Source organism: Metopolophium dirhodum, chromosome 4, assembly GCF_019925205.1.
Source record: "Metopolophium dirhodum isolate CAU chromosome 4, ASM1992520v1, whole genome shotgun sequence".
In the NCBI taxonomy this organism is placed as follows: domain Eukaryota; kingdom Metazoa; phylum Arthropoda; class Insecta; order Hemiptera; family Aphididae; genus Metopolophium; species Metopolophium dirhodum.
This window is the reverse complement of record NC_083563.1, coordinates 34647870-34674646: the sequence shown is the minus strand read 5'-3', so window position 1 is coordinate 34674646 and position 26777 is coordinate 34647870. Positions and strand designations below refer to the sequence as shown.

The following is a 26777-nucleotide window of genomic DNA, read 5'->3' as shown; positions in this document are numbered from 1 at the left end:
AAATATTTTATTAATTAATTAGTGTCGAAAAGAATTTATTAGAAAACCTAATTGAGGGAAAAATAATAATTAACATTTCCTATTTAATAAATAACAAGTTATTAACTAAATTGTACACTATCCTTGAGCAAATGAGCTTAAAATTAAAGTGTACTTAAGTATAAGTCTATAAAAAATTTAAATATTATTTAATCTTGATCAATAAAATAATTTTATAATTAAAAAAAAAAAAAAACATTATACATTTTAAGTTATAATGTATACATCAATAACCTAATATAAATATTAAATCTAGATAATTAGTTACTATTTAATTTTAACATGTAGGTATGAAGTTGTAGTTATAAATTACTTACAAATGAACAGGATGTTATTTTAAGACAAATAACTGATTTTCAATTTGGTATTTTGGTCGTTTTTTATAGTTCCATAATCTGAAAACAAAATATACAATATTGTTATAAATTAGTTTATGATTGTTTGTTTAATCTTTATATTTACATTTACAATATCAATATTTATTATAAGTAATTATGCAATGAAGTACAACATAATGTTTAGTAAGTACCTATTTAAATAGTATACCTAGACTTGTATTAATTACTAAACATGACTATTATATACCGACTATTATTATTATTGTTACTATACACATATTATTCAAATTACTCGTTAATACTCGTGATTGGAGAATTTGGGGGCATTATTATAATATTATATAATTAATATTTAAGTATAGGGAATTTTAAAATTATAACAGATTCATATTTAACTATGATATATTATAACCTATCTATCATTATTTCAGAAAATTAGTGTTTGAGAATTTATGACTAAATTTAAAAATAAAAAACTTATAACATATAAAATTATAACAAATATGAGAAAGAAAACAAATATTGTAATACTTAGTGTAAATAATTTAGGAGGGTACATATGTATTTTAATATGTTGTTAAAATTAACAACCCAAAAACTAATAATATTTAACAAGGTATAAAACTTTATGGTCTATTAAAAAAAATCTGCACTGTATACATTATATTATTGTTAGTGATGAGTCATTAAATAGTGAAGATGGATAAGTAATACATATTATTATAGTTAGAAAAATGGTAAAATGTGTAGCGTGCCCAATGCCCATGGAAAAATGTATTCGATTACCATAAATGTATAGGGTAGAGAGTGGTATCAAAATTTAAAAAGAATAATGTACATACTTATACATAATAAATATTAAACTGATTAAATATATTGCTGTTTTATAGTGTAATGTCTAAAATGTTTTAAATATTTGTAGTAGGTACCTATAATATATATACAGGATGTAACAGGAAGACAAGACAAATTAAATAACTTTTGTTCTAAACAATACCTACATTTAAAATTTTTCAATTTATATATAATTTTTTGATTCATACGCTACAGATATATAATATAAGATTTTTTTATTTTTATTTTTTAATACTGAAAATAACAATTTTAAATTTGATATAAATTGTTTTTGAAAAATTAAAAATAGTCAATTTGTAAATTTGGTATTAGGAAAAATGTTAAGAGTAAAAATAATAATTTAAGTCATGCAGTTTATTTTTTACAATTGTTTTGAAATCTCAGTATTTTTAATAAGTTAAGTTGACCCAGTTGTAAATCTATACATGTTAAAATCTAAATATTTATTTAAAAAGATATTATTTTTCAAATTAATAAGTCTTGTTTTATTTTTTTTTTTTTTAATCATAAGAAATAAACCACTGACTTCAATAAATATTTTTACAATCAAGTTTTCTAAAAACCAGATTTAAAAATTAAGTATTCAAGGTTAAAAAAATTTTTTTAATCGTTTTAAATATTTTATTTTCAGTATTAAAAAATAAAATTAAACGTGTATCAATACATTTTATAGAAAAACAGTTTTAAAATATTGATTAGAATAAAAGTTATTTTATTTGAATTCTTTCTGCTACTTTCTGTATATTGTATAGGTATATAATTATTTAATGGTGTGAGCTTTTGAATAAAATAAAATATTTTTTTAAAGGTATGATATTATAAGGTTATTAAATATGTATTATTATAGTATGATTTGTATATTATAGACTATATAAAATTAAAATTTTATGATTATTAACATAACATAACTATAGAAAATATTGACAAACGCAGAAAATGTTAAATTGAAACAATTTTTTTAAGAGATTACAGTATGGCTCTTATCAGTGACCAGAAATGAAACTTAAATAAATGTATAACATTACTGTAAATTTACATAAAGTCAAAACAAAAAATATTTAAAAATGGACATTATTTTATTCTCTCCAAATCAGTTGACAGTCCGCATCATCCGCTCCTTTTAATACATCACTACATTTTAATGAATTCAAATTGTATTTTGTATGGAAAACAAGTACCTAAGTAGTTTTAGGTAAACAAAAACAAACAAGTTTAAATCAATTTTGTATAATATTTATGGTACATTTATAAACATAATACATACATATTTTAATCCATTAATATATCTTAATTTGATGATTTAATTAACATTTAATATAATATAAACCTTATGATTATAATTTGAAATTTGTATGAATGTGTAATGTCATTTTTTTAAATGATGTTTTTAATTAATTTTACTAACATAAAAAATGTTATGCTGGGTAACAAATAGTAAAACAATAAACTAAACTCAACTTCCCATCATAGACATGACTATCTAAATTGGTTTTACAATTTGAATATTGTTGTTTCTGTGTGGAATTGGCCATAGGTTAACCTAACCAATAATTAAACTTTTAATATTTTGGTCTTTTTACTTATAAAATAAATAAATATAAATAATATTTAAATATTATTATTCAATAATAATATTAATGGGGTCAGTTTGTTGCACAATTACATTATAATATGTCAACCATTAATTTACATTTCATTGATTTTAATCAAAATAATGACTCTTTAATTAATTACTTTCTTCTATTATATTTTAACATAATTTAACATATTACAAAATACATTTCATTAAAAATAATTAATTGTTTTGAAAAATTGCAATTATTTATTGTTAATTGCCATTATAAAGGTTAAATGTTATGAGCATGTAGAACATAACAATTTGAAAATGCTCATATTCCACAGAAAAATCAAGATTTTGTAAAAACAGCCTATGTACAAACACATTTAAGATACCTAACAATTTAAGATTAATAATAGGGATGCAATCTCATATTCAACCTAACAATACAAGAGTAGTTCTGCTGAACGCAAATTTGATAAATTCGGAGACAACATAAGATAAATATGATACAATTTATGACGGTTGGGATTAACTGTTATAATCTCTATATTGGTCCTCATACTAATTTAAGTAGCTTTGTCTGCAATATTATTTTAAAAATTAATTAATGAAGTATCTACCATGAACTTTATTCAACTTATGCTGGGAGATTATTTTTACGACTTTCATAATTTGAAATCAAAATAACATTTGTAAACAATAGGATACAATATACTAAACAATAATTTCTGTAGGATAATCATTCACTGAATATTATGATATACTAATAAAACAATGAAATACAAGTTATAAACAATATTTTGAAGTATATTTATTAATACATAATATTTATTTGAGGCGCAATTTGAGAACTTTCCTTAAAGGTTTATTTTGTTCATAAAACAATATTTAATTTTATCATTAATGAGTGATTTTTAAGTTATTTTAAAATATATTGTACTGTACATTAATACAATATAATATATAGGTGTATATATAAAAAAATATATCATCTATTAAGTATACATAATTAAAAATGGGATTTAAAAAATAACCAAGGTATTCCAATGGCTGAGCCTTTCCACCAAATTGTGCTTGTTTATAGTACTACAAATGTATCACTGGTACACATTATATACCAGTACACAAATATATATTGAATAATAATTTAAAAAATGCAAAACATTAACTACTAACTAGACATTTATATAGAATATAAATGAACAATCTCACTTTCATTCTTCGTCAAAATCATAGTTCCACATTTCTGGCTAAATTGTAGATGTCCAGTTACCTAATGAGTATTTCATAATAACGAAAATATTATAAGATAAAGCTCTATAACATACAACATTAGAACACAAACAAAATACATAATTAGAGCATCAATTAATATGAGATATTAATCCTGCAGTTGGTAATTTAATGAAAACCAATTCATCATGAAAACAATTTACATAATAAAATGCTAAATAAAATAAAACAATAATTATGACAATATATGCATTAATAAAATAACAAAGACACTGTTTCCATAAACCAAACTATGATCAAACACTGGAGTATATTGAAATATATAGAATGACACAATGACTCGCATGTAATTGCATTAATGTCATAATAATGCAATTCAATGAGGATAATCAAACAATATTTCTGACTCTAATATGAATTATTTATAAGAAACTATTGTTAAATAATGAAAAAGAATGAGTGGAATCCATTTAATATATTTAGGTAATTATGATTAATGTAGTTTAATCATTTAAATTATGATCACTGTAAAGATGGGTATATAAATAAATATGCAGTTAAGTCTCGATAACTCAAACCTCAACAACTCAATTTTTTTTCTTAGCCCTTTAAGTGTTTTTAAGTTTTGTTTGAGGTATATAACTAAAAAACTACATCAAGTAAGTCAAATTTACTTATTTTTTCTCCTCAAAAATCCGAATTTCATTAAGATTCAGCTGTACTTATATTTAGTATGTATGTATAATTTGCCCCACCAAGTTAGATAAAGGGCAAATGATTATTACTTGTGTAAGAATAGAGGTTTATAATTATTTGTAACCCTTTATAGAGCATCAATTACTAGATTTAAAGAAAAAATCTTCAAGTTATTCAACTAGTCAACAATAAATTTAATATTATGTAATATCAGTTAAAAGAAAAATGTCATTATAATTTTTAAGTACCTAAATTAATAATTATATTTTTTAATTACATTATTAATAATTTTATTTTCATCAATTAATTTAAGAAATCTTACTTAGTTTGTAAATGCATTTTTAATTTTAAAATCAACTATACATTTCATAATTAAAACACACTACCTTCCAAATTATTTCATAAGGTTTATTACAACCATATAAAATATATCAAATAAAAGAAGTAAAATACAGAATACAGTTGATATTGAAATACTTAGCTTATATAAAACTTCAGGTTTGCAATTCCATTCTTCAGGGATAAAAATAACCACCCATGAAATTTAACAATAACACAGAAACGAGTATTTCGTTTTATTAGAGACACATTAAGAAATATTATATTAAACACATTATTAGATGTAATTGATAACACTTGACAAACGAAATACTTCAATGTACACTTTACATTTTATTTTTATATATTAATTAAAAAAATGTTTTTTATATTAACATTAATTGTTTAACACATAAATTGCAGAATAGTTGGACATAATATTAATTAATAATTATTAGTAATACATTTTTAAATTCATAAGAATAAATTGCACTTAATAGGCTTATAACTCTGATTAAATAAATATACTATGCATTTATTTTGAATTTTCATTACTAAAATATTAATTTATTTTGAGTAAATAAAAATAAAACAATGAAAAAACGAGATTCATGGGCAATTTAAGTGCTGACAGGTATGATACAATTGTCAAAGTAATAACAAATATATATAAAAAATCCTTTTTAATGTAATTGATAAACATTACATTTTTGTAAATAATAATCAACTTAAATTATTAGTATACAAATACATAACAATGAAACAAAAATGTTCAAGCAACTTAAAGTGTAGTTCCTTGATGTTAACAACAGCAATTCTTAGTGTTATTAAATTATAAAAATATACATTTTCTTATTTCAGTCTAAGTCTAACTTAAAACAGTTCACTTACCAAGGTTGATTCCTCGGTCCAAAACGTGGTCCCTGATTCCATCTACCAGTTGGTCTAGAATGGGGAATGAAATTTCTAGGGCCTCTTGGCCAATTACTAATTCCTCTCTTCCATTTTGGTCTAAAATCTCCTTTGGATTGGCCTCTCTGAACATTTTGAGGCCATTGAAGTTGAGGCTGATTATGTACAAAGTTTGAATCACTTTGCTCTTGTTCCCATTGGTTAGGTTGTTTCCATTGATCAGATTGTTCTATATTCCACTGGCTTTCATTAAAACCTGACCTATCATTACTCCATGGTAGGGAAGGTTGCTCCCAGTGGTTTGTAATATCTGGTACACTTTGTTGGTCAAAGTCGAAAGGCATTGGTGGAGGAAGTGGTGGAGGTAGGAGTGCATGATGTTCATGTTTTTGATCATGGATTGATTTAGGCTTCTCATCATCGTCACTCAAATCCATATCAACACTTTCTACATTATCTTTTGGTGGTTTACTGACTGCTTCCATAAGCAAAGCTGGTGGTGATGGTGGCATAGGAATACCAGGAAATGCTCGGTAATCAACATCAACAGATACCATTGACGAATTCATATGAGGAGAATGTGTCAAACTAATTAAGTTTCTGTGGTCAATATCAGAAGTTTTAGTTATAATTTCTTGAGAAACTCTTTCATCTCTATCTATTATTTTTGACGCTAAAACACAATGATCGATTCCTGGCCCTCCATCAGTTTTACTGATTATGGGAGTATTTTGATAGGAGATTTTTTCATGAAAAGGTGGTGATGCTGGTGTGTCATTTGTTGACCAATCACTATGTATAGTTACATCCCAAGCTGAAAATGTACAAAATTAATAATCTCATGATAATTAGAAGGTTAAGTGCTGGCTGAATATTTTATACAAGACAATAAAATTAAAAAAACTTTTGTTTTCTTACAAACATCATTAAACATTGAACGAAAAAGAGCAAAAATTGAAAACTATTACAATGAATTTAAATTACCCGTTTGTGGAACATGAGATACTGGTATAGTATTTTCATTTATAAGTGATGACGAATTAGTGGGAGGTATCATATTATTAGAGAATTCAGTCGTTATAAATTGCTGACTAGATGACATTGGAGTAGGTACATATGCTTCGTAACTACTTGTAGAATATGTAGAACTTTTATTATGATTATTCATCTGTAAAAAAAAAAAATATTATACATATTATAGTACAATAAATATGTGATATACATACATCATTAGTATATGAAACATTTGTTTGATTAGGAAAAGCTGAATATGCAAAAGTTTCATCTGGAGGCGGTGATGGAGCATCATATGGAAACTGACTGGTTAATGATTGGTGATCTTGATTTTCTATTGCTGGAAAACTTACAGAAGCTGGATCATACAATTCTAAATAATAATCAAATATTAAAAAAAAAAACACAACAAATTTGACTGTCTAAAAAATGTAATTTTACATACCTTGAACAGTAGTATACGTTTCAGGAGTAATATATGACTTAATATTATTGATAACTGTAGTGGGCACATAAATATCAGTGTCATTAATGCTATTTTCTATTGAAGAATTCATCATATATTTATCAGAATTTAATACAGTATCATAATTGATATTGTGTATGTTTAAGTCTTCAATAGAGACTGAAGATGTTGAAGGGGATGGTGCATTAATATCAGGTGAAGGCATTGGACTATCTGTTGGCATAGAACCAACTAAGGATTCCAATTTGCTTTTTAAAAGTTTTACTCTTTTAGTGTAGTTGAAATATGCCTGAAATTATTTCTTAAATTAGTTTTCTGTTATAGCATATAAACAAATATATTTTTTTTACTTGAGCAACAGTTGTAACTTCGCCATTTTGTTCTTCATAATAAGATGTAGCAACTTCTAAAGCATCAATTAGTTGAGCACGATCAATAGTTTCTCGTTTGAGGCATTTAATGTAACTTTCAATTTTTGACATACCATCATTTAATTCATTCAAGAACTCGTGACTTCGTGTTCGATCTAAAAAAAACATTAGTTTGTACAATTCTATATAATGGATATTTATCAATTTTAAATAGAACAGGACAAGACTAAAAATAGCAGTATAACTTTTATATTTATAATAACACAACAGTATCATTATAATTTTAATTACATTGCTAAATAGCAAAAATCTGTGCTTGCACAAGAAAGACCAGCCTCAAAACAATATAATAATCATATTTATTTTTAGAAAATAAAATATTAAATTTTTAAAATTATATAAATTATAAATCTCTGTAGACAACAATAAAACATCTTGTATACCAAGTTACAGGAATATGCCATAGTACAACAATATTACCTTTTAACATGTTTTGTATAGCTTCATTATTAGTAAGAGGAAGATTAGCTTCTCTTAAATTTTTCATCTTCAAGTCTGTAATCTGTTCCAGTTTAACACAAGAACGTATTTTAACTGCTAATGCATGTATCTAAGAACCATAATATATTTAACACGATTATTTACTAATAAACACATTTAAATAACTATAAAAAACTATTATAAAATCAGTAAGAAGTAATAATTAATAATATATAATATTCTGTGGGAAGTAAATATCAGTCATAGACTAAAAATTAATAATATAGCTGAGTAACTTGGAGGACAACCAACCAGATACAAAATACATAAATACAGTAGACGACACTTTTAAGACTCACCGATATAAAGTTCAGTCGCTTATTAGACTCAAAATCGTCTAGGACGGTTCGGACGTATCCAAATACAATATAAAAATTTGGTTATAACTTATAACTCACTCTTTCGTTTATAAGACTCAAATTTCATAAAAAAAAATGGTAGGAAATCAACATTTTAAATTAAATTTTAGAAATAAATTGGTTTTTAAAAATTACATATTTTTGTTGGTTATTAGTGGTTTCGATTCATGCCTTATAATGTGTGTACGTACAACAAATTTGATCGCATTTCACATTCATCGTAATTATTGCATGTATACACGATAGTGTATAAACGAGTGTAAAACTTACATTTAAAAAAGTACTCACTTGAAACTCTTGTACCGGATCAGCTAATTTTAATTTCTGAATTGGTGTAGTTAATAAACCAGTTAAATCAGCTAAATAACTATCATCATATACACCTCGTTCTTCCCAAATTTTAATAATTCTTGAAATTTTTGATTGTATTTTTTCATCTCTAAAAAAATAGTGAAAATAAAATATGAAATATGGCGACATTTTTAATATGAGATTATATATATTTTGAAATAAATATTTAAATAGGTAGTTTTATTTTAAGTACAAACTTCATAACTGGATAAAAACCCAATTAAAAAATGTCCATACCAATCTCAAAGCTTTCGAGTTCCGATGGAACACGGTTCTACAAACTTACAAGTTGAGAACCAAAACAAAATATCGGTGTTTAAAACCGCAACAATTACAAAACCTTCTCTTATGAGACAGCAGAGAAGACTAGAAATAAATTTAACTAATTACAACCACAAATAGAAATGTATAATAACTATTAATGAATATTGTACATATTATGTATTGAAATTATTTACAATTAAACTGTAAAACTTATAAGAGCATACAATATATAGGTGTGCTGACACATTTCTAATATTTAAGTAGAAAAAAAAATAGTATAAACTGAAAAAAATAAATGGTTATTAAGAATATAGTTTTTTAATATTGTTGACCAGAAAAAATATAATAGGTAGATGATATCTGGATAGTACTTCATTTTATTTCTAATCAATTTTAGTGTTAACTGCAATATATTGTTACTTGTTATTAATATTGAAATGTAGTAATTAGTATAACTTACCTGACGTAGGGGATAGCTTTTTGAATAGCAGTTGCCCATCCATCAATAAACTTGTAATTCTTTTTCTTACTGTATTGTATAACATCGTTGGCCAAATAAAACAAAGTCAAACGTTTCTCGATCTTCACCTTTCTAATAGCTTTTAACCAGATAGTGATAATGCTTTTGTAATGTTCGTGTCGTTTAAGGCACCATGTAGACAATGATTGAATTGCATCCTGAGTGTCTTTTAAGAGCATTAGCTTCTTTTCAAATTCTGGATCTGAATATTCTATCATTTTTACGCCTGTTGCACAAATATAGTTATAGCATTAATTACATGTCTAGCCAATGAAAATCAAATGTTCACAATAAATAAACATATTTCGTCAAACGGCTTGAAAATAAAAAACAACCCACTTTATAGGTATTTCGTTGGACAAGAAACTGACATTATTGAAACTATCGAATCATACTCGAGGCCGCGACAGTACAATTATTGAGCTATGAATATTATTAATTCATATGAATAAACCGAATATAAGTGGAAGCAAATTTAATAGTTGAACGTCTGTAGCTCGATACGAATATCCGAACACAAGTACATCGTAACTAGTGAGGAATTAAAATGTTGTATACACACAGGCATAGTATATTATCGATGGTATAATAGTTTGGCGAGACATGCAATGGGGTACATAACACGATAAGTTTAATCAATTTCCATGGAGGATAAATATTGTTATATGTTCAGCTGACAATCGCGTTACCTACAATAGGCGCGAAAAATATTTTTCAATTCCTTGAGATTGGCGTTTGGCAGTAATGGCCACCATCAGACCACGAGCGGATGTCGCTCTGCTGTACAGTGGGCACGGACGCACAGTTAAGATCTATATTATCTATATGGATCTATCTTAAACCGTGACAGATGCCGGTTACAACAGTTGGGCACTGTAATACAGTGTCGCCAACGCTTGTTAGCAAAAAATGGTCAAACACGTGAAAAAAAACTTCTATAAATCGTATAATAAATGGCTAAAATGTTATAATTGAAAAAATGTATCAAAATTTGTTTGATGTAAGGGGATTCGATACCGTGATTATCTGTTTTTGTCTAACACACTCGCGACATAGTATTTTAGTCGTGTTTTTGGCTTTTTGCCAAACATATACCAATAACTGATCTAATGAAGAATTCTAAAAGCCGATTTGAATTTGTCGTCAAGCCTACTTGAAATCGACTTTCCCACATTTGAACTTCTCCGAATATTGAAATACAAACAATTTTTAATAATATGACATTTTTAGGAATTTGGGGGGTTAATATCAAAAATGTGGGAAAGTCAATTTCAAGTAGACGATTTGACCACAAATTCAAATCTGTTTTCAGAATTCAGAATTCTTATCGCTTCATTAGATCTATTGGTACGTTTGGAAACAAAAAACACGTCAAAAATACTATGTCACGCGTGTGTTAGACAACAACAGAAAATCACGGTATCGAATCCCCTTAATGGCCTTAATGTTATTGCGTTTGTGTGTACCATCAACATCAGTCCCATGTGAAAGTGCCTTTACAAAAGCTGGCTACACCATTCCCGAAAGACGTAATAGGTATATTTTATAATTATAGAACGTTTGACGTCCGTCCAATGTTCTTTTTTTTTTTTTTTATTAATTTATCAAATTTTACATTACATAATATTATATGAAAAAATTACAGCTTGATTAATTTAACCCAATTAGCAGAGCTTGTGGCGGGTTAAATGAGCTACAGTATACAATGACTGAATGACTAGTAAATAATAAATTAATTGTAGGTACATGTTGACATATATCACTAAAAATAAGTTTTACACATAACATATTATAATAAAGTTTTCATTTATACAAAATCACTTAATAACCAATTTTTAACGATTGTTTTAATTAATTTAATATCATTACATTTTGAATTACAATGATCAAAAATATTTTTTTTAATATTTAAAGGTAAAGAGTTATACATAACTGGACCTAATTAATCAATAAATCTTTGGCTGAATTGTTTATTCGTGTACTTAATACCAATATCATATGCCCTGAATTCTCTTTTGTTATCAGATTTATGTATACACTGTTTAGAAATATTAACAATTGCAAAAAACTTATACAGGCTACAGCACTTTAACTTGCAACACTTAAAGATTTGAAATTAAGTGAATATGAGCCTTGTCTCTCTTTTTTGTCTAAACATATTCTTACCGCTGAGTTCTGTTGTACTATTAGAGGTCTTATTGCATTATCCGTACATCCTCCCCAGATTATTAAACCATATTGCATAATAGACTTATACAGGGCCTCATATACAGTACGCATGACTTCCATTGGTAGAATTTTGTTCAATTTATAGAATTTGAAAATTACTGATCTCAAGCGCATTACTGTATTTTCAATATGTATATTCCATCTCAAATTAGAATCTATAATAATACCCAAATACTTTATACGTGTTACCCTTATTATTTCTTGACATTTGCAAGTATTAGAGTTAATATTACCACATGTATGTATAAGAATATTGTTTATGGGAATCAAGGTGTTATTGATAGAGAAAGCAATAAAATTGGTTTTTTTAATGTTTAAGGTTAGTTTTTTAGTGTTTAGCTCTTGGAATATTCTATTTAAACCTATTGTAGTTTTTTCTTTTACAGTTTCCCAAGACTTTCCGGAAAAAAGAAGGCAAGTGTCATCAGCATAGGTAACCACTAATCCACCTGTATTTAAGTCGCAAATAGTATTAATATATAAGATAAATAAAATTGGTCCTAACACACTGCCCTGTGGGACACCACAATCAATTTTCTTTTTACTACTTAATTCGTTATTTACTGAAACTAACTGTGTTCTATTTTCCAGATAGCTAGAGAACCAGCTTAGACTTTCCTCATTTATTCCAAAACCTGGCAAAATATTCATTAATTCACCATGGTCTACAGTATCGAAAGCTTTAGCCAAGTCCAAAAATATTGCTATAACTTTTTCACTATTGTCTAATTTTTCATAAATAAATTGTGTTGTTGAATATAAAGCATTGGTAGTACTCCTGCCCGGTCGAAAGCCGAACTGAAATTGGGATAAAAGTTTATATTTTTCTAAGTTAGAGTTCTGTTTAATAAATAATAAGTTTGTTACTAATAATGTATATGATGAAATTAGTTGAAGTACTAGAAAATATGTTATTTAATATGAAATTAAAAAATATTGATAGAATTGTGGCTACTTGCAGATGTAATTTTAGGATGCTAATGTCTCCTTAAATAATACTAGTTTTAGCTATTAAATAGCTGATTTAGCAACACTGCACCGTATAATGGATGGTATTAAATTTGAATTCAATGATATAATAATAATCATTGTATAAGAAAAACGATCCTGACCGAAGACGGTTTGTCAGTGTGGATATTTTATATTATATTTATATTGTTATTACTACTTATTAATAGGGTAGCCGGTAAGTTGAATTAATATTATAAAATTACAACAAAATAACTAAAATTGTTTTTCTTGGTTATTTAATATGTAATTTCGTCTAAATTTGAACATAGAATAACTATAAAAAAACTGTGTTTTTTTATATTTTTGAGATTTTTAACCTACTCCCGTAGAACCTTGTTTTAAATTATCAATCCTTAGCTAAAATTTGAACATTTTATGAACTTTTAATTACAAAATCGTTTTTTAATTTTAAATTTGATACTTGAAAAGCATTGCCGGGGACTTCCCAAAAAAATTTAATTTTGCATTATAATGGGCGGTGGGCCCTAGTTAAAACTTAACAAGTATTTCAAGTTAAGTTAAGCGGTGTAGATCATGTTGGTCCACTACCAAGGTGCTATAAGTAGAAGATGTTCTAAAAAAATCGTCAACAATAATAATATTATACCAAGTGGATCATTTTGTAACAGCCCGGGGACAATAGCATACTGTGTAATTCAGTAATTGCACAGTAGCAGTGTAGCACAGTGGCCCAGTTCACTCCGGCTCTTAATATTATGTTATAATTAAACATTTATTGTAACATGTCCCTTTTAAGTTTTAACACTCAATCCATATTTCCTCACAATTAACCCTCATCATCATAACAACGAAACTGGTTAAAATTAAAAATGTAGGCACCAACCAATTGCATAATCATTGTATGCAATTTATGTGACCAATTTTTGAAGTTTTTCTAAACTACAATAATTATATAACTGAAAAGGTGGGAAGTGGTTACCTACCGCTCTGCTGTAAATATAGGTGTCGAGAGGGGCACTGTAATGGATGTTTTATATTTGAATTCAAAATGATTCTGAGCGAAGACGAGTCCAAATATTTTGACAATTATATCCTGTATAGTAAATGATAAAATAAACAATTGATAAAAATTTTGAAGTACCTACGGGTATTAGGTAGTTTCTGAGTTAAACCAAACAATGTCAAAGACTGGTTTTCAGTATAAATTCCTGTTTTTCCTTAACTATTTTTTTGGTTTTTCCTAATCATTTAAAAAAGTTTTGAGAATTTAAAATTGTTTTCTGTTTAAAGTACCAACAATCCCCATTTAATTTTCTATCAGAAGTCATCCCCAAAATTGAAAACATCATTGTAACAATGCATTCTTTGTTCCACTCAAAATCTAAAAGATCTGTGGGGGGATTTATCATATATGCATGCATATTCCAATCTTTATTTTACATTGTTAACGAAGTCTGCATTTTTAGATTTTAAATCACGACATCGAACCTACTTGTTTATCGTTATTGTTAAAATATAATTATAATCAATGTTACATTATATTACCGTCTTCTTTAGTAGTTATTATACAATTCTTTTATTTTTATTTTTATTTATTTATATCTTTATATATTTGTATCTAGATAATATTTTGTAGTTCAAATGTTTATACCTGTTATTTATTCGTTAGGTAGTTGTTCTAAAAGGGCTCAGTCCGCATATTCATAATAAAATAATGGAAAAATAAAAAATATTGTTTATAGCCAATAGCCATATTATATAGTAAATATTATACAATAATAATTAATAGGTTATGGTATTGGTTAGTAAACGAGGGTTGAATACTTGAAATATTTTTACTTTTGTGTATTTTATATAGCTAGGTACCGTGTTATAGAAGAAAATAATGAGCTAAAAACTGCATAAAGTAGGTAAATTTGTTTATAGCCTATTAGTTTCTCCTCTATATTATAAAAACATAACTTCAAAAAAAATCTGGGCACACTCAAATGTAAGACTCTTGGTCCGCCTATGTATATCCTCCACGAAGTTACCAACAATTTTTAAAAAATATATCTAGTTTTATTATTTATTTTGGACAGTTTGGTTTTGAGCATATTAACGGTTAATAAATAAAATTACATTTAAATATTCTGATATTTATTTATTGAATTTAACTAGTCAAGTTGAATATCAGACAATGAAAACATTATAATATCTATTCAATGAGTGCCGTTTGAAATAAAACAATTTAATTTAACATAATTTTATACTACAACGACTGTCAGCATAAATCTGTCCACCCTTGCAGCAGCCAGCAGCCAGCTTGAATTTTAAATCGATTCATTAATAAACCACGTCATAAATTATCACCTGACATTGTATTATATACTCATATAATCATTATAATATAGGACGTTCATTTATAGGTACCTAATCACAGAAGCAAATTTATTATCTTTTATTATTGCCGTGTATTTATTTCAAAATATGTACGTTTGGGTAGATTTAGCGTATATTTGAAATTAAAATATTATTTGGCTCGTTCAAATGAATGTGATGAATTTTCGAATTTTATATTAACCTAAAATTTTCTAGACTGAATTATTATATTATAATATCTAGGTACTTCTATACCTACTATATTTTTGATTCTGAATATAGCGAAGATTGGTTTTACAATCATAATTATAATGTAATGTCGTGATTTCTGTTTATCACGTTTCGGAGCAGATGCAAATAATATAAATATCAGAATTCGTGTTACTTACTAATGTTAAAACGGTTTATTATGAAATATTTTCTTATATTGCATACCTATACAGCGTGTTTCTTATAGAGTACAGAGTAATTGAAAAAATATAATAATATTTTACTTCTTAATCAAATTTATTTTTGGTTATAATTTCTTTTAAGATGTATTCTCCTGGTAATTCTCATAACGCATAATTGAATCAATCATTAATTTACCTTTTACGTGTTCCCAGTGGCCAGCCCCCCTCCCAAATTTAATTTTTCAAAATTTTTTTTTGGAAAATATTTAGCATATATAATAAGCATCAAGCATCTATTTGCATGCGTTTTAATATGCGTGGTATCTAAAACTAGGTAGGGGCTGTGTGGACGTGTGAATTAGAATAATGGCTTTTGCAAATCAACATAGGGCGATAGAGTTTCAAGACCAATACCATTATGGATAATATCAAATACTATATACGACGACAATACAGGACACTGGCATATAAAAACTGGTGAACTATTTCTTATCAAAATATCATTACAATATTGATTGCCCCCCGAGATTGTTATAATAGTTGCCTATTTTACTCCTTACGATTAACATGGACAATATAGACAAATTATATACAATTTTGGGGGCAATGATAACAAATTATTCACCACTATTTTAATACAGAGTGATGTCCTGTATTATCGTATATAGTATTTACCGTGGCTAAATATATATTTAGCAATGGTATTTACTATTTGATAATATTGAACATTTCAAGCATGTGCTTATCTTGCCTATGCTATACACCGGGCAACACATTATGTTTGTGCAAATAATGTATAAATTAAATTTGAATTAATACGCAAAAACGATTTTTTTATTTTGTTGTAATTTCAAAGCGAATAACTATAGGTACTTAAAATTTTGACCAAATGTTTATATAGTTTTTTCTGTATAATATCATGGTATTTTTTTAAAAAATATTTTGACTCTTATTGAGCTATAATATGTACCTATTGAAATTTTTTTTCAATAAAACATTTTTGCTCGGTCAAAAAGCTTGAAAATGTAATACAAGGTTCTGTAATGATAGCCACTCTTCATAAATATACTATTCTAAAATGAGTGTCATCATCATAATCCTAAGATATACCTATATTATAATATTGTTAAATTTATATACAGCCACACAGATGTTCATATTATAATATGTGGTCATATACTATTATACCCCTTTTCTTAGTAAAATAAACTGTTTCATCGGCTCGGACGATACCCATCGACCATCGGTCTAATCCATACAACCGCACTCTCCCTGCGTATGCCCTCGGTGACAGTCATACGTGATGAGGGATATAATATATGTTCAATATAATATTTGTGTGCCTTAAATAATAAATGTACTCTTTAAATATCTCTAATATATTAATAAATTGTGTTTTTGATTAATACTAATACTTATAATTAAATCAACATTAAACCTATTTCTTCTTCCTTCACTCATCGAATGCCTAACAAGTCTGCAGTCGAATTAGGGTAAGTTAATTTATTATATAATTAAATCCTCATATATATATATATATATATATATATGTAAATAGTAAATAATATACAAGTAAAGAAGAGATAAATACGTATATATTGCATGCACATCCTATTTTCACATTACCACAGTTCCCAATTTTTTTTTATTTTACATTTTTGGGGCTTTAACGCCTTTAACATCTTCTTGTAAAAAAAAGCTTATAGTTTTATAGTTATATTTTTAACTGATTATAATATATAATACTAACCATGCTCACTCCCTTTTTTCTTCAATCGTTGAGTATATTTAAAAACTCCAGAACTCAGAATTTGAATAAATTAATTATTAAAGGAAAAAATGGTGGTGCGCATCTTGAATCACTTTGTATTTATATTTAACTAGAACTCAGAACAGTTCAATAATTTCGTGTGATATTTATTATTCATATTTAAATATCATATTTTGGTTACTTATTTATAACATCATTAGAGAAAATTAATTTTAAGTTTCCCGTTAATATTTTTACATATTATGTTCTTTTCTATAGCGGTTAACAATAATTAGTCCTTAACGTAATATTACGAACACCTGGAGCAATTCAAAATCATACCATAATGAATTACGCTTATGTATCGATATATATACTTATATAATATATATAAGGCCTAGGTATACCTATAAAGTAAAATATGATAAAATCTACATAATATTACGTTGAATGTTGATATACAATATGACGGCAAGAGGCACTAAATCCTTTGAAATTTGTATAATTACGGTACAATAGCGGCCGTTCGTAGACGGTGGCCATTCCCGCTCGGTTACTCGGTGAAGTATAATATGACGATGCATACTTTTGGACGTTGTCGTTTCATTAATAATATACAAAGTTTTACAATTTTGAAAAGTTGCCGACGAATTCTAGTCATTCCACCTAATACGTGCATGCTGTAATATTTTGAAAATTTCGGTTTTTCTTAACCCCCACCATTAAAATATGTATATAAGTACAATCGTAAAATATAATATAATAATTCTCGATAAAAGACTTAATGGAGGGAAGATCGAACTATCAATAACTATATTATAATACTGTATGTTTATACTAAATCAATCAGTTTTGTCATCTTTTCACTTTAGGACGTCAAACTTTTTACACAACCAATATTATAGGTACCTATGTCATATACTTGAGACTTAAGTACTTTTATTACTTTTAATTCCAGTCTCAGCTCCTCTGGACATAAATTATACGGGAACAGTAATTATTAATTAACAATATTAAGTTGTTTAAAAACAAGTTCAACACATATGTACTTAAGAGCTACCTATACCTAATGAGCTGGAAGATAGGTAGCCTCAAGGTTGCAGTACCTACTGTTGAGTATTATAAGAGATGACGGTTACGACTTATTAGAAACGTTAAACGTGTAAAGTTCAGTAGAGATAATATGTATAATATGACGACCAGAATTGGGTGAAACAATTTATAATATTTTATCATTATTTAGTTATATTTTGCATGCACGTACAATAGCATTTCTTGTCCAGCGAGTACAATTTAATTTGGAGTTATTTCATCATTGGTTGGGGCCTACAACCATGTATTGACCCCTGGGCTCCTGAAAGTCTTAATCCGGGCTTGAATTTATCACCAAATTAAAGATATTATACTGTATAAATATAATTTTAATTTATAGTAAGTTGTCTAACCAGAAATCTCCTTTGAAATTGAATATTTAGCATTATGTCTTCTAGAAAAAGATCATCACTCATCAGACACAAAAGCGGTAAACTTCGCGGTAAATTCAATAGGGTAGAATATAAGCTTGCGTATATAATAATTAATAATTTTAGTGTCACCCCCCTTATAAAACTAAATCAAATACGTCACTGTTTGGCATGCATATTTGTGTCGATTGTTGGTTTATATATCTATTATATCTATAGATAATATACGTATTATACACAAGTATAAGTTTATTATAAAAGAAGAAACATACTTTGTATTTTTGGAAAATAAAATATGGGTACAATTTGTATTGCATATACAAATAAAACTATTTATTTATTAATTTAAGTATTGACCAAATTTTTTAATGTATTTTTTCTTGACGAAGCTTGTTAAAAATTACTAAAAAATAGTATTAAAATAACTATTAAAAACTACTATTAAAATAGTATTGACCCTTGCAGGTTAGGTTAGGTTAGGTTAAACTATAAGAGAATTTCCCATTTTTTTCTCAAATTATCAAATAAATTATAAAATTGTTTTTGTTTATAGTAATATAGGACATAGGTATTACATTATTAAACAAGAATTTACAATATAGTTGTACACGTGTGATTAAAAAATAAAATTATCCGATATTTTATTATTATTATAACATAAATGTTCATTAAACAATAATAATAATGGCTTACTTATAGAAACGTTCTGTAATTCATTCCCAATACCTTGTATAAATGTCAATAAAAGTACTCCACGCTGCTCGTAAAATTTGAAATTTAATTTAATTTATGATTTAAAATAGTATAGGCATAATAATTATAATATCCGTCAATATAATATGTGTAATATTTTATATTGAATAATTATAGATTATTATATGAATGATTTTCTTAAGATATAAATAATAAGTACAATAATTATTTATATTTTGAAGACCTGAGGTTTGTTAAACACTGGACTAGATGTACGTTTACATGTTTGTAGAACAATAATATTTTAGTTGTAGAAAATTGATTCCATCATACAACCTAACTTCTGGGTCCTTATACGTTTTTAAAGCGCAAATATGCCTATGAAGTTTAATTAAATGATTTATATATTGTAACAGTTTTTTTACAGTATTCCAATACCTTAATTTTGATGTAATATATTATCAATAAGGCAGACAGATATAATTGTTACAAAAGTATATTATTATACAAAACTTATATTTTATGGTTTAAGAACTAATTGATTTTCACTTTTTTTTAAACTAAAAGTTATTTTATACGAAAAACAAATGTAATCTAAGCACAACAAAATAATGTATACAACATTTTAAACTTTTGATTGATTTTATTTTCGTAAACATTAATATACTTTCATATGGCTTATGATAATATGTTTACTCCATAAATAAATGCTTCATAATAATATTTATTCTTTCTTTTTTTTTTTTTTTAATTGGTTATTAAGCCCGGCAACTATGGCCATTAGCTGTTTGTTTGTTTATTTGTAGGGGAAGGTACTGTTGGTTGGTAAACACGTGTGTGTAGTTTTTGGCAGATTTTCAAGTGGGCACCCGTAGGTATCTGCCATGCCCGGGCGGGGGATGGCGGCACTAGTTCTCCGGACACCGTGACTTGTCCGAAGAAAAATGCCGCCTATGGCCGAGGAATCGAACTTGGGTCGACTGCGTCGAAGCCGACGCCTTAGTCCGCTCTGCCACTCCGTACCCATTTATTCTTTCATTTAATATATTCGTTTGACTATACCATATAAAAATATTAGGTACCTAAGAAAGTACCTATTCATAAACACTCGTATTACATTAAATAGTCTTGTGTTGTGATCATTTTTAGTGATATTTAAATTTTATAATAACTTTTTATAGTTTGGAAGCAATTATTTTCGGAAATTTATTCGTGGTGTTTATTCCTATCGGTATACTTTATAAATAATATATTGTGTAATATGTACACTTCAACACTTCAATAAATCAGGTGTAGATGCTGGGAAGTGTAGTGTATTAGTGTATGGCATCATCATCGTTTCGCACTTTATTTAACATAACTTATAATTGGAACTTTGAGTATAACATTTTACTGTACTACATAGGTTCTATTTATATATCAATCGTAGAAAAATATTGACGAATCAAATTTTACATGATAAACTAATAAGTTATTGTTAGGTAACTTGAAAAAAAAACCACTTTTATTGTTCAATTATTCTTTATTATGAAATTAATTGATTAACATTTTCTTTTTATATTATATTATATGACAATATTTAAAATATACTTAAGCTTTCATGTCGATCAAAAACTATTGAGTTTATTGATAATTCAGTTTCAAAATTGTATGGTGAACAAATTTAACTATATGTATTTTATTTAATCAGACCCAGTTTTTACCAATTTATTATTAGATGGTTATTTTATAGTATAATACTTTATATAATAACAATTGTATAAAACCTGAGCGTATATTGAGCAGTATCGAGTAATTGACGAAATCGGTGATTATCGTCTATCCAGCTAATATTGTTACGATATCTTTCTAATGTATATGATAATTTTTTTTTATGAAATAAAAATAAAGAAGTACATTATAGGTTTATATCCCTGTGACATGATTATTTCAACGCTAGTCACTTTAAAGTTTAAAGTAATAAATATAATTCCATTTTCTTAATTTAATATCCTATGTTGCTAAGTGTATATGCACCACTTTAACAATTATATGATCGGTAAAAAAAATTTAAATTTAAATATAATATACCTATATATAATTATATAATTTTAATTTTTATAATGTATCATATTAATTAATTAATTACGATTTTACGATTAGGTACGATTAAAAGTGTATTATGTTGAAAATTGGACGAAAAAAGAAAAAAGGAAAACACCAATCATTCAACTAAGGTTTTAGCAAGAAAGAATTGATGTAACATGTAGTTGACAACATGTAATAACCGTTGGTCAAAAAAATATAATACCTAAACTAGTATAGTTATGATATATTATAGTGTTATTATCAATAGTTGGGTAATTACATTTTTTGTACATAAGTTATTTCTGTTACATCCGGTATGACGGTATGTATAGTGTAAAGTGTATAATGTAACATTTAATAATAAATCATGATACCTTTACTATACACTATACAGCTTATATCAATGTGTAGTGGGTCTTAACATTTTATTTTTATTTAAAGTATAATAGTCATGCATTCATAAATAAAAACAAATTTTCATTTTGATTATTATTTAATGATAATTTAAAAAAGTATTATAAAATGTTATATTTTAATTTTAATCGTAACAATGAATATTTGAATATTGTAAGTGGGTGAACCTAAGTCATCAAATAGATCGAATTATTAAAAAAAAAAAAAAAAAGATGTTCAGAGCCATTTCACGAAAGCTTGAGTAAACATCTACGGCGATGGATCACCGGTTAAGAACCCCTGGTTTGTTTATTATAAGATCGCAGTGGTAAAATGATGTAACTTTTCGTATTAGAAATTAATGTCGAGTCTTTGCAATAACGCGATAGAAGATGGGATGTCATACGAAAAAATTAAAATAAAATAAATAATTCTGGAAACGTTATCCTTTCGGCGGTACGGCCGTGGTCATCCACGGCTCCTGCCTAAAGCACAGTGACTCCCCTCGAAAACGTCTCCTGACTTCCAGGCATGTAATTCGAAGTATTGTACGTGATCAGAGGCCGGGTCCTGTTCCTAATAGTTGTCGTGGCTGTCGCCATGGACCGGTTGCCCGGTCGCCGTCTCAGGATTTTCGTGTAGAACAGTTGATACAGCTCGTTACGGATGTTGGAGTTCATCCAGCCGTAAATGATCGGGTTTGAGATGGCTGAGGTCATGGCGGTCAGGTGACAAACCGCCAGCGTCACATACAGCTGTTTGGTCGTAATCGGCTTGGTCATTAGGTCGGCGGCCAACGAGAACACGGCCAACGGAAGCCAACTCACAGTAAAGACGACCGCCACTCCTGAAACACCGATTATTTTCAACCCTTCATTGGCATTCAATGCCCATTGTAGTATTTTATGTGGTACAGTTCTACGTCATATTCGTTATGTTATGTAAATCCTAAATAATATTGTACAATATGTATATAACATTAATGTCAAATTAATAAAACAATTAAAAACTTGAAAAATTGGGCATTAAATAATTTAACTAAACATATATTGTATACATTTTATCAGTTATCAGTTATCATGGTAGTCAAGTGTATCTGAATTATATAATACGACGATAGCAAAATGTGTTATGGGAGGTATAGGTATCTATATATTATATAAAAGGCAAATACCACTCACTCACTCATTGCTATACATCTCAAAAACTGCAAAACGTACGACCTTAACGTTTTGAATAGTGGTTCTTCTAATTATCTAGATGTGCAATAAGAAAGAATTTTCCTAAATTCGCATTTCAAAGAGGTGCAGCGCACAAACACCTGGTACACAAACAAGGATTAAGAGATTCATGATAGAAATTGGATTTTTTTTTGTTTATAGTTGCTATTGGTTACAGATTTTAATTATAAATTGGTTTTTAATAGTAAGCTTATGGACTCTAATAAACAAATTATATCCTAAAATAATTAATATGAGAGTTTATTTATAAAATGATTGTTCTATATTATGTTTGTAGTTTGTTGCCTATAGACTCAAAAACATATATGAGGTACCTACTGATTTTGACGAAAATGTTAGGGATTGTTCTTAGAGTTATCAAGAAAGTTTAAAGAGTAGTTAGAACCACGTTCGGAAATATACAAGGACTCATTAAATCTGAACTGAGGTACACTAAAACCGAGATACACCAATTTCGTATTAATTGATCATTTTTTCCAGGGCGAAGTCAAGTTATACAGATTTATCAAAAACCATCGGACAAGCGATGATACATTGTATCCAAGCCGCAGTAGGTTAAATTAAGTAAAAACGACAAACTTGGTATAACTTTGAAGCATTCGAGTTAGAAATCATACACTTACGTACGCACCTCACGGCTCATGGGGTAATATAATGTACTGCTCGCATAATCACAAGCAAGTCTCACGGGCATCCTATTTGGCACGGGCAACGCCCCACGATGGCTATAATATAATATAATCGAACGTGCTCGGACTGACTCACTGATTGATCAACGTAAAGCCTAAACAATGATAGCTTGAGAATTGAGATTAAATTTTCACTGTACCTTCGTACCACCATGGAAGTGTGCACTTAGAATATTATTTTCAAAATTCGTATTTTAAAGTGGTGCTTGCACAAGTATTTTGAGATTCACGATGGTCGATGGAAATCGAACCTTGTTTTTTGTTTATAAATAATTGTTATCATTGGTTACAGATTATAATATAAATAGTAAAAAAGTTTTAAGTTATGAACACCATTACACCGAATATTAAATAACGAATTGGACAAAGTTTGAATCAAATGGAGTTGGCATTTTTAACAGGCAACGGAGTACAAGGGGGTTAGCTATAGTGATCTTATAATATATTAATATACATATTATACGGTTTCACCGATCGATTTCCCGTGGTGATAAATCGGTATTCATCAATAGCACTGCAAACATGTAAACATGGTTTGACAAACTACAATATCATATGATATGATTACAAAAGTAAAAAAAAAAGCTTCTAATCATTCGCATATTTACATAATATTATTCTCAAATACCTAGACGTTGTTTCAAAAGTATATATTTTTTATACACCGTAGTACTAAACGACTATAACCGTTTTCGTAATAATATTTATATTATTTCGTGGATAGACACTTTTTAAGAGATGTAATATACTATATACGTGACAAACGAAAAGTATAATGAGTGAGTGGTGGTAATTGTTGACGCATTATTGACACGTCATTAAATGTGATTATATAATATGGTAATTTTGGAAAAAAATAACTATTATTCCAGTGGAGGTTTTAAACTGTTACGATAAATTGATACTAGATAAATACTAGAACTACATACATGTGCTTTCTTTACTTTCGTCATTAATTATACCTATCAGAAGTAGGGTGGTCCGTTTGTTCCTTTGAAGTTCTCGCTGTGCACGCCTCGAGTCTTTTTGAGAAGCAGTGTGTGCGTGTAAATATGCTGCGATACGAATATGAACTACCAAAAGAACAGTGGCGGGTAGTACTGCTTGAATGAGCACTACTGCAATATTATACGCCACTTTGATATCGGTTGAAGGCCATTTTTCCCGACAAGCTTCGTATAAAACTACATGTTGAAATTTTAACGGTTCGACCACCTGAAATACAAAAATGATGTAAGGTCGTATAATAAAGATTTATATTATATAAGAATAAAAAGGTATATATTTTGAATATTTCTGTTATACCTATGCCAAAGAAGTGACTGAGCTTTGAGCTAATAAAGGACGTATGCGTATTGGCTTTACGTGTATATAATATAATACCTACTTCCAAAAAATATGAAATTATTATACTTATAATTTATAAAACTATAGGCGACGTTTCACGTAAACCAGTGGTGTCGACTTGATGTAACAATATCACATTATGGTAACTTGGAGTTTAAAATTGCAATATTTATGTGGGCATACTGTCTGTGTGATAATTTATCGACCAGCCTGACACTTTCGTCTCGATCGTACCTGCGTTATTTTTGCAAGCCATTACACTATAGTGTTTACCTGGTAATAAGCAACGGGCGATGTGGTCAGGACGGCCAACAGCCATACGGTAGCTATGGACACGTACACCGTGCGCCTTTCGTTTTGCGCGGATCCGCGGACGATCACCCAGTATCGATCTATGGCGATCACCGTGATCGTGCCTACCGACACCATAATGTTGGTGCCCTGCAACAGTGGCACGAGTTTGCACAACACGGTGCCCATGGTCCACTGGTGCCGCAATATCGACGTCAGCGTGAACGGCATGCACACCAAGCACAGAGTCATGTCGGAAACAGCCAAGTTGACTATGTACAGATTCCGGGAGGTGTGCATCTGAGCCCGTCTGGCCACCACGTAAATCACGGTCAGGTTGGCCGACAGCCCGACGATCATCAAACCGAAGTACACTATTATCAGCAGCGTCTGAAAACACATGAAAAAAACCACCATCGGTTAGGTTAGGTTTGTTCACCACGACGTCGTTTCATCATATTATTTTATTGTGCCGGTATAACGTTTTAGGTTGTTTTCGATTAATTCCGGCTTATGAACTTAACGTACCTATACATTTCGATTATATTTTACGCCAGCAACATGGTAAAATACTATAAATACACAGATAAATGGTATGTTTTGTTTCGTTTTACGCATCTACTTAAGTAAGTTTAACAGACGATTTAAACGTTACATTATAATATTATAAAAGATAATCTTCTATTATAATATGCGGCGGTGTATACAGGGCGAATTACCAAACATATTTACCCCCCCCCCCCCAATTTTTCTTTTAATGATACATTTATTCAATCAATGATTTTTAAAATGTCTTAGTACACAAGGGCCGTATCGCACTACTGAAAGAATAGTGACACGACTCAAAAAACACAACTGTTGGTATAATTAGTTATTTAAGGTTTCAAAAATCAAATTTTTATTCAATATTTTTATGCTGTTTTGATAGAAATATTATGTTAAACTACATTGTTATTAAATATGCTTGGTAGATGTTGTAAATGGATGAATTATTATCAGCAGCACATTCAATTTTACTACTTATTAACAGATACTTGAAAACATTTTTACTT

General features: G+C 28.0%; 2 protein-coding genes and 1 long non-coding RNA gene across 9 annotated transcripts in view; 1 reads left to right on the top strand and 2 right to left on the bottom strand.

The window, feature by feature from the left end:
• Window positions 1-292: 292 nt before the first annotated feature.
• Window positions 293-10421, bottom strand: LOC132943330 (regulation of nuclear pre-mRNA domain-containing protein 2). 3 transcript variants are annotated; one of them, XM_061012285.1, is made up of 10 exons: window positions 10177-10421; window positions 9778-10063; window positions 8991-9141; window positions 8284-8413; window positions 7783-7958; window positions 7412-7721; window positions 7179-7339; window positions 6937-7120; window positions 5932-6766; window positions 293-434 (listed from the first exon to the last, which is right to left on the bottom strand). In XM_061012285.1, coding segments are annotated over exons 2-10 (2226 nt in total). In that variant the 5' UTR covers window positions 10056-10063; window positions 10177-10421; the 3' UTR covers window positions 293-433. The 3 variants fall into 3 exon arrangements, with proteins under 3 accessions (XP_060868268.1, XP_060868267.1, XP_060868266.1); XM_061012284.1 differs by lacking the exon at window positions 293-434 and adding an exon at window positions 2455-4066; XM_061012283.1 differs by lacking the exon at window positions 293-434 and having other exon boundaries at window positions 5709-6766.
• A 459-nt stretch (window positions 10422-10880) lies between these two features.
• Window positions 10881-12903, top strand: LOC132943928 (uncharacterized). The gene is made up of 3 exons (XR_009664390.1): window positions 10881-11373; window positions 12453-12499; window positions 12658-12903. It is a non-coding gene; the product is annotated as an uncharacterized LOC132943928 (long non-coding RNA).
• Window positions 12904-19639: 6736 nt separating this feature from the next.
• Window positions 19640-26777, bottom strand: part of LOC132943264 (neuropeptide F receptor-like) — a 74772-nt gene continuing 67634 nt past the window's right edge. For 3 of the 5 annotated variants that reach the window (XM_061012177.1, XM_061012174.1, XM_061012176.1), the window contains 3 exons: window positions 25708-26115; window positions 25050-25302; window positions 19641-23004 (listed from right to left, as the gene is read on the bottom strand). In XM_061012177.1, coding sequence (XP_060868160.1) covers window positions 22643-23004; window positions 25050-25302; window positions 25708-26115 — 1023 coding nt within the window. In that variant the 3' untranslated portion in view covers window positions 19641-22642. Of the gene's footprint in view, window positions 23005-25049; window positions 25303-25707; window positions 26116-26777 lie in introns of all 5 variants that reach the window. The other 2 variants (XM_061012173.1, XM_061012175.1) reach the window with 2 other exon arrangements.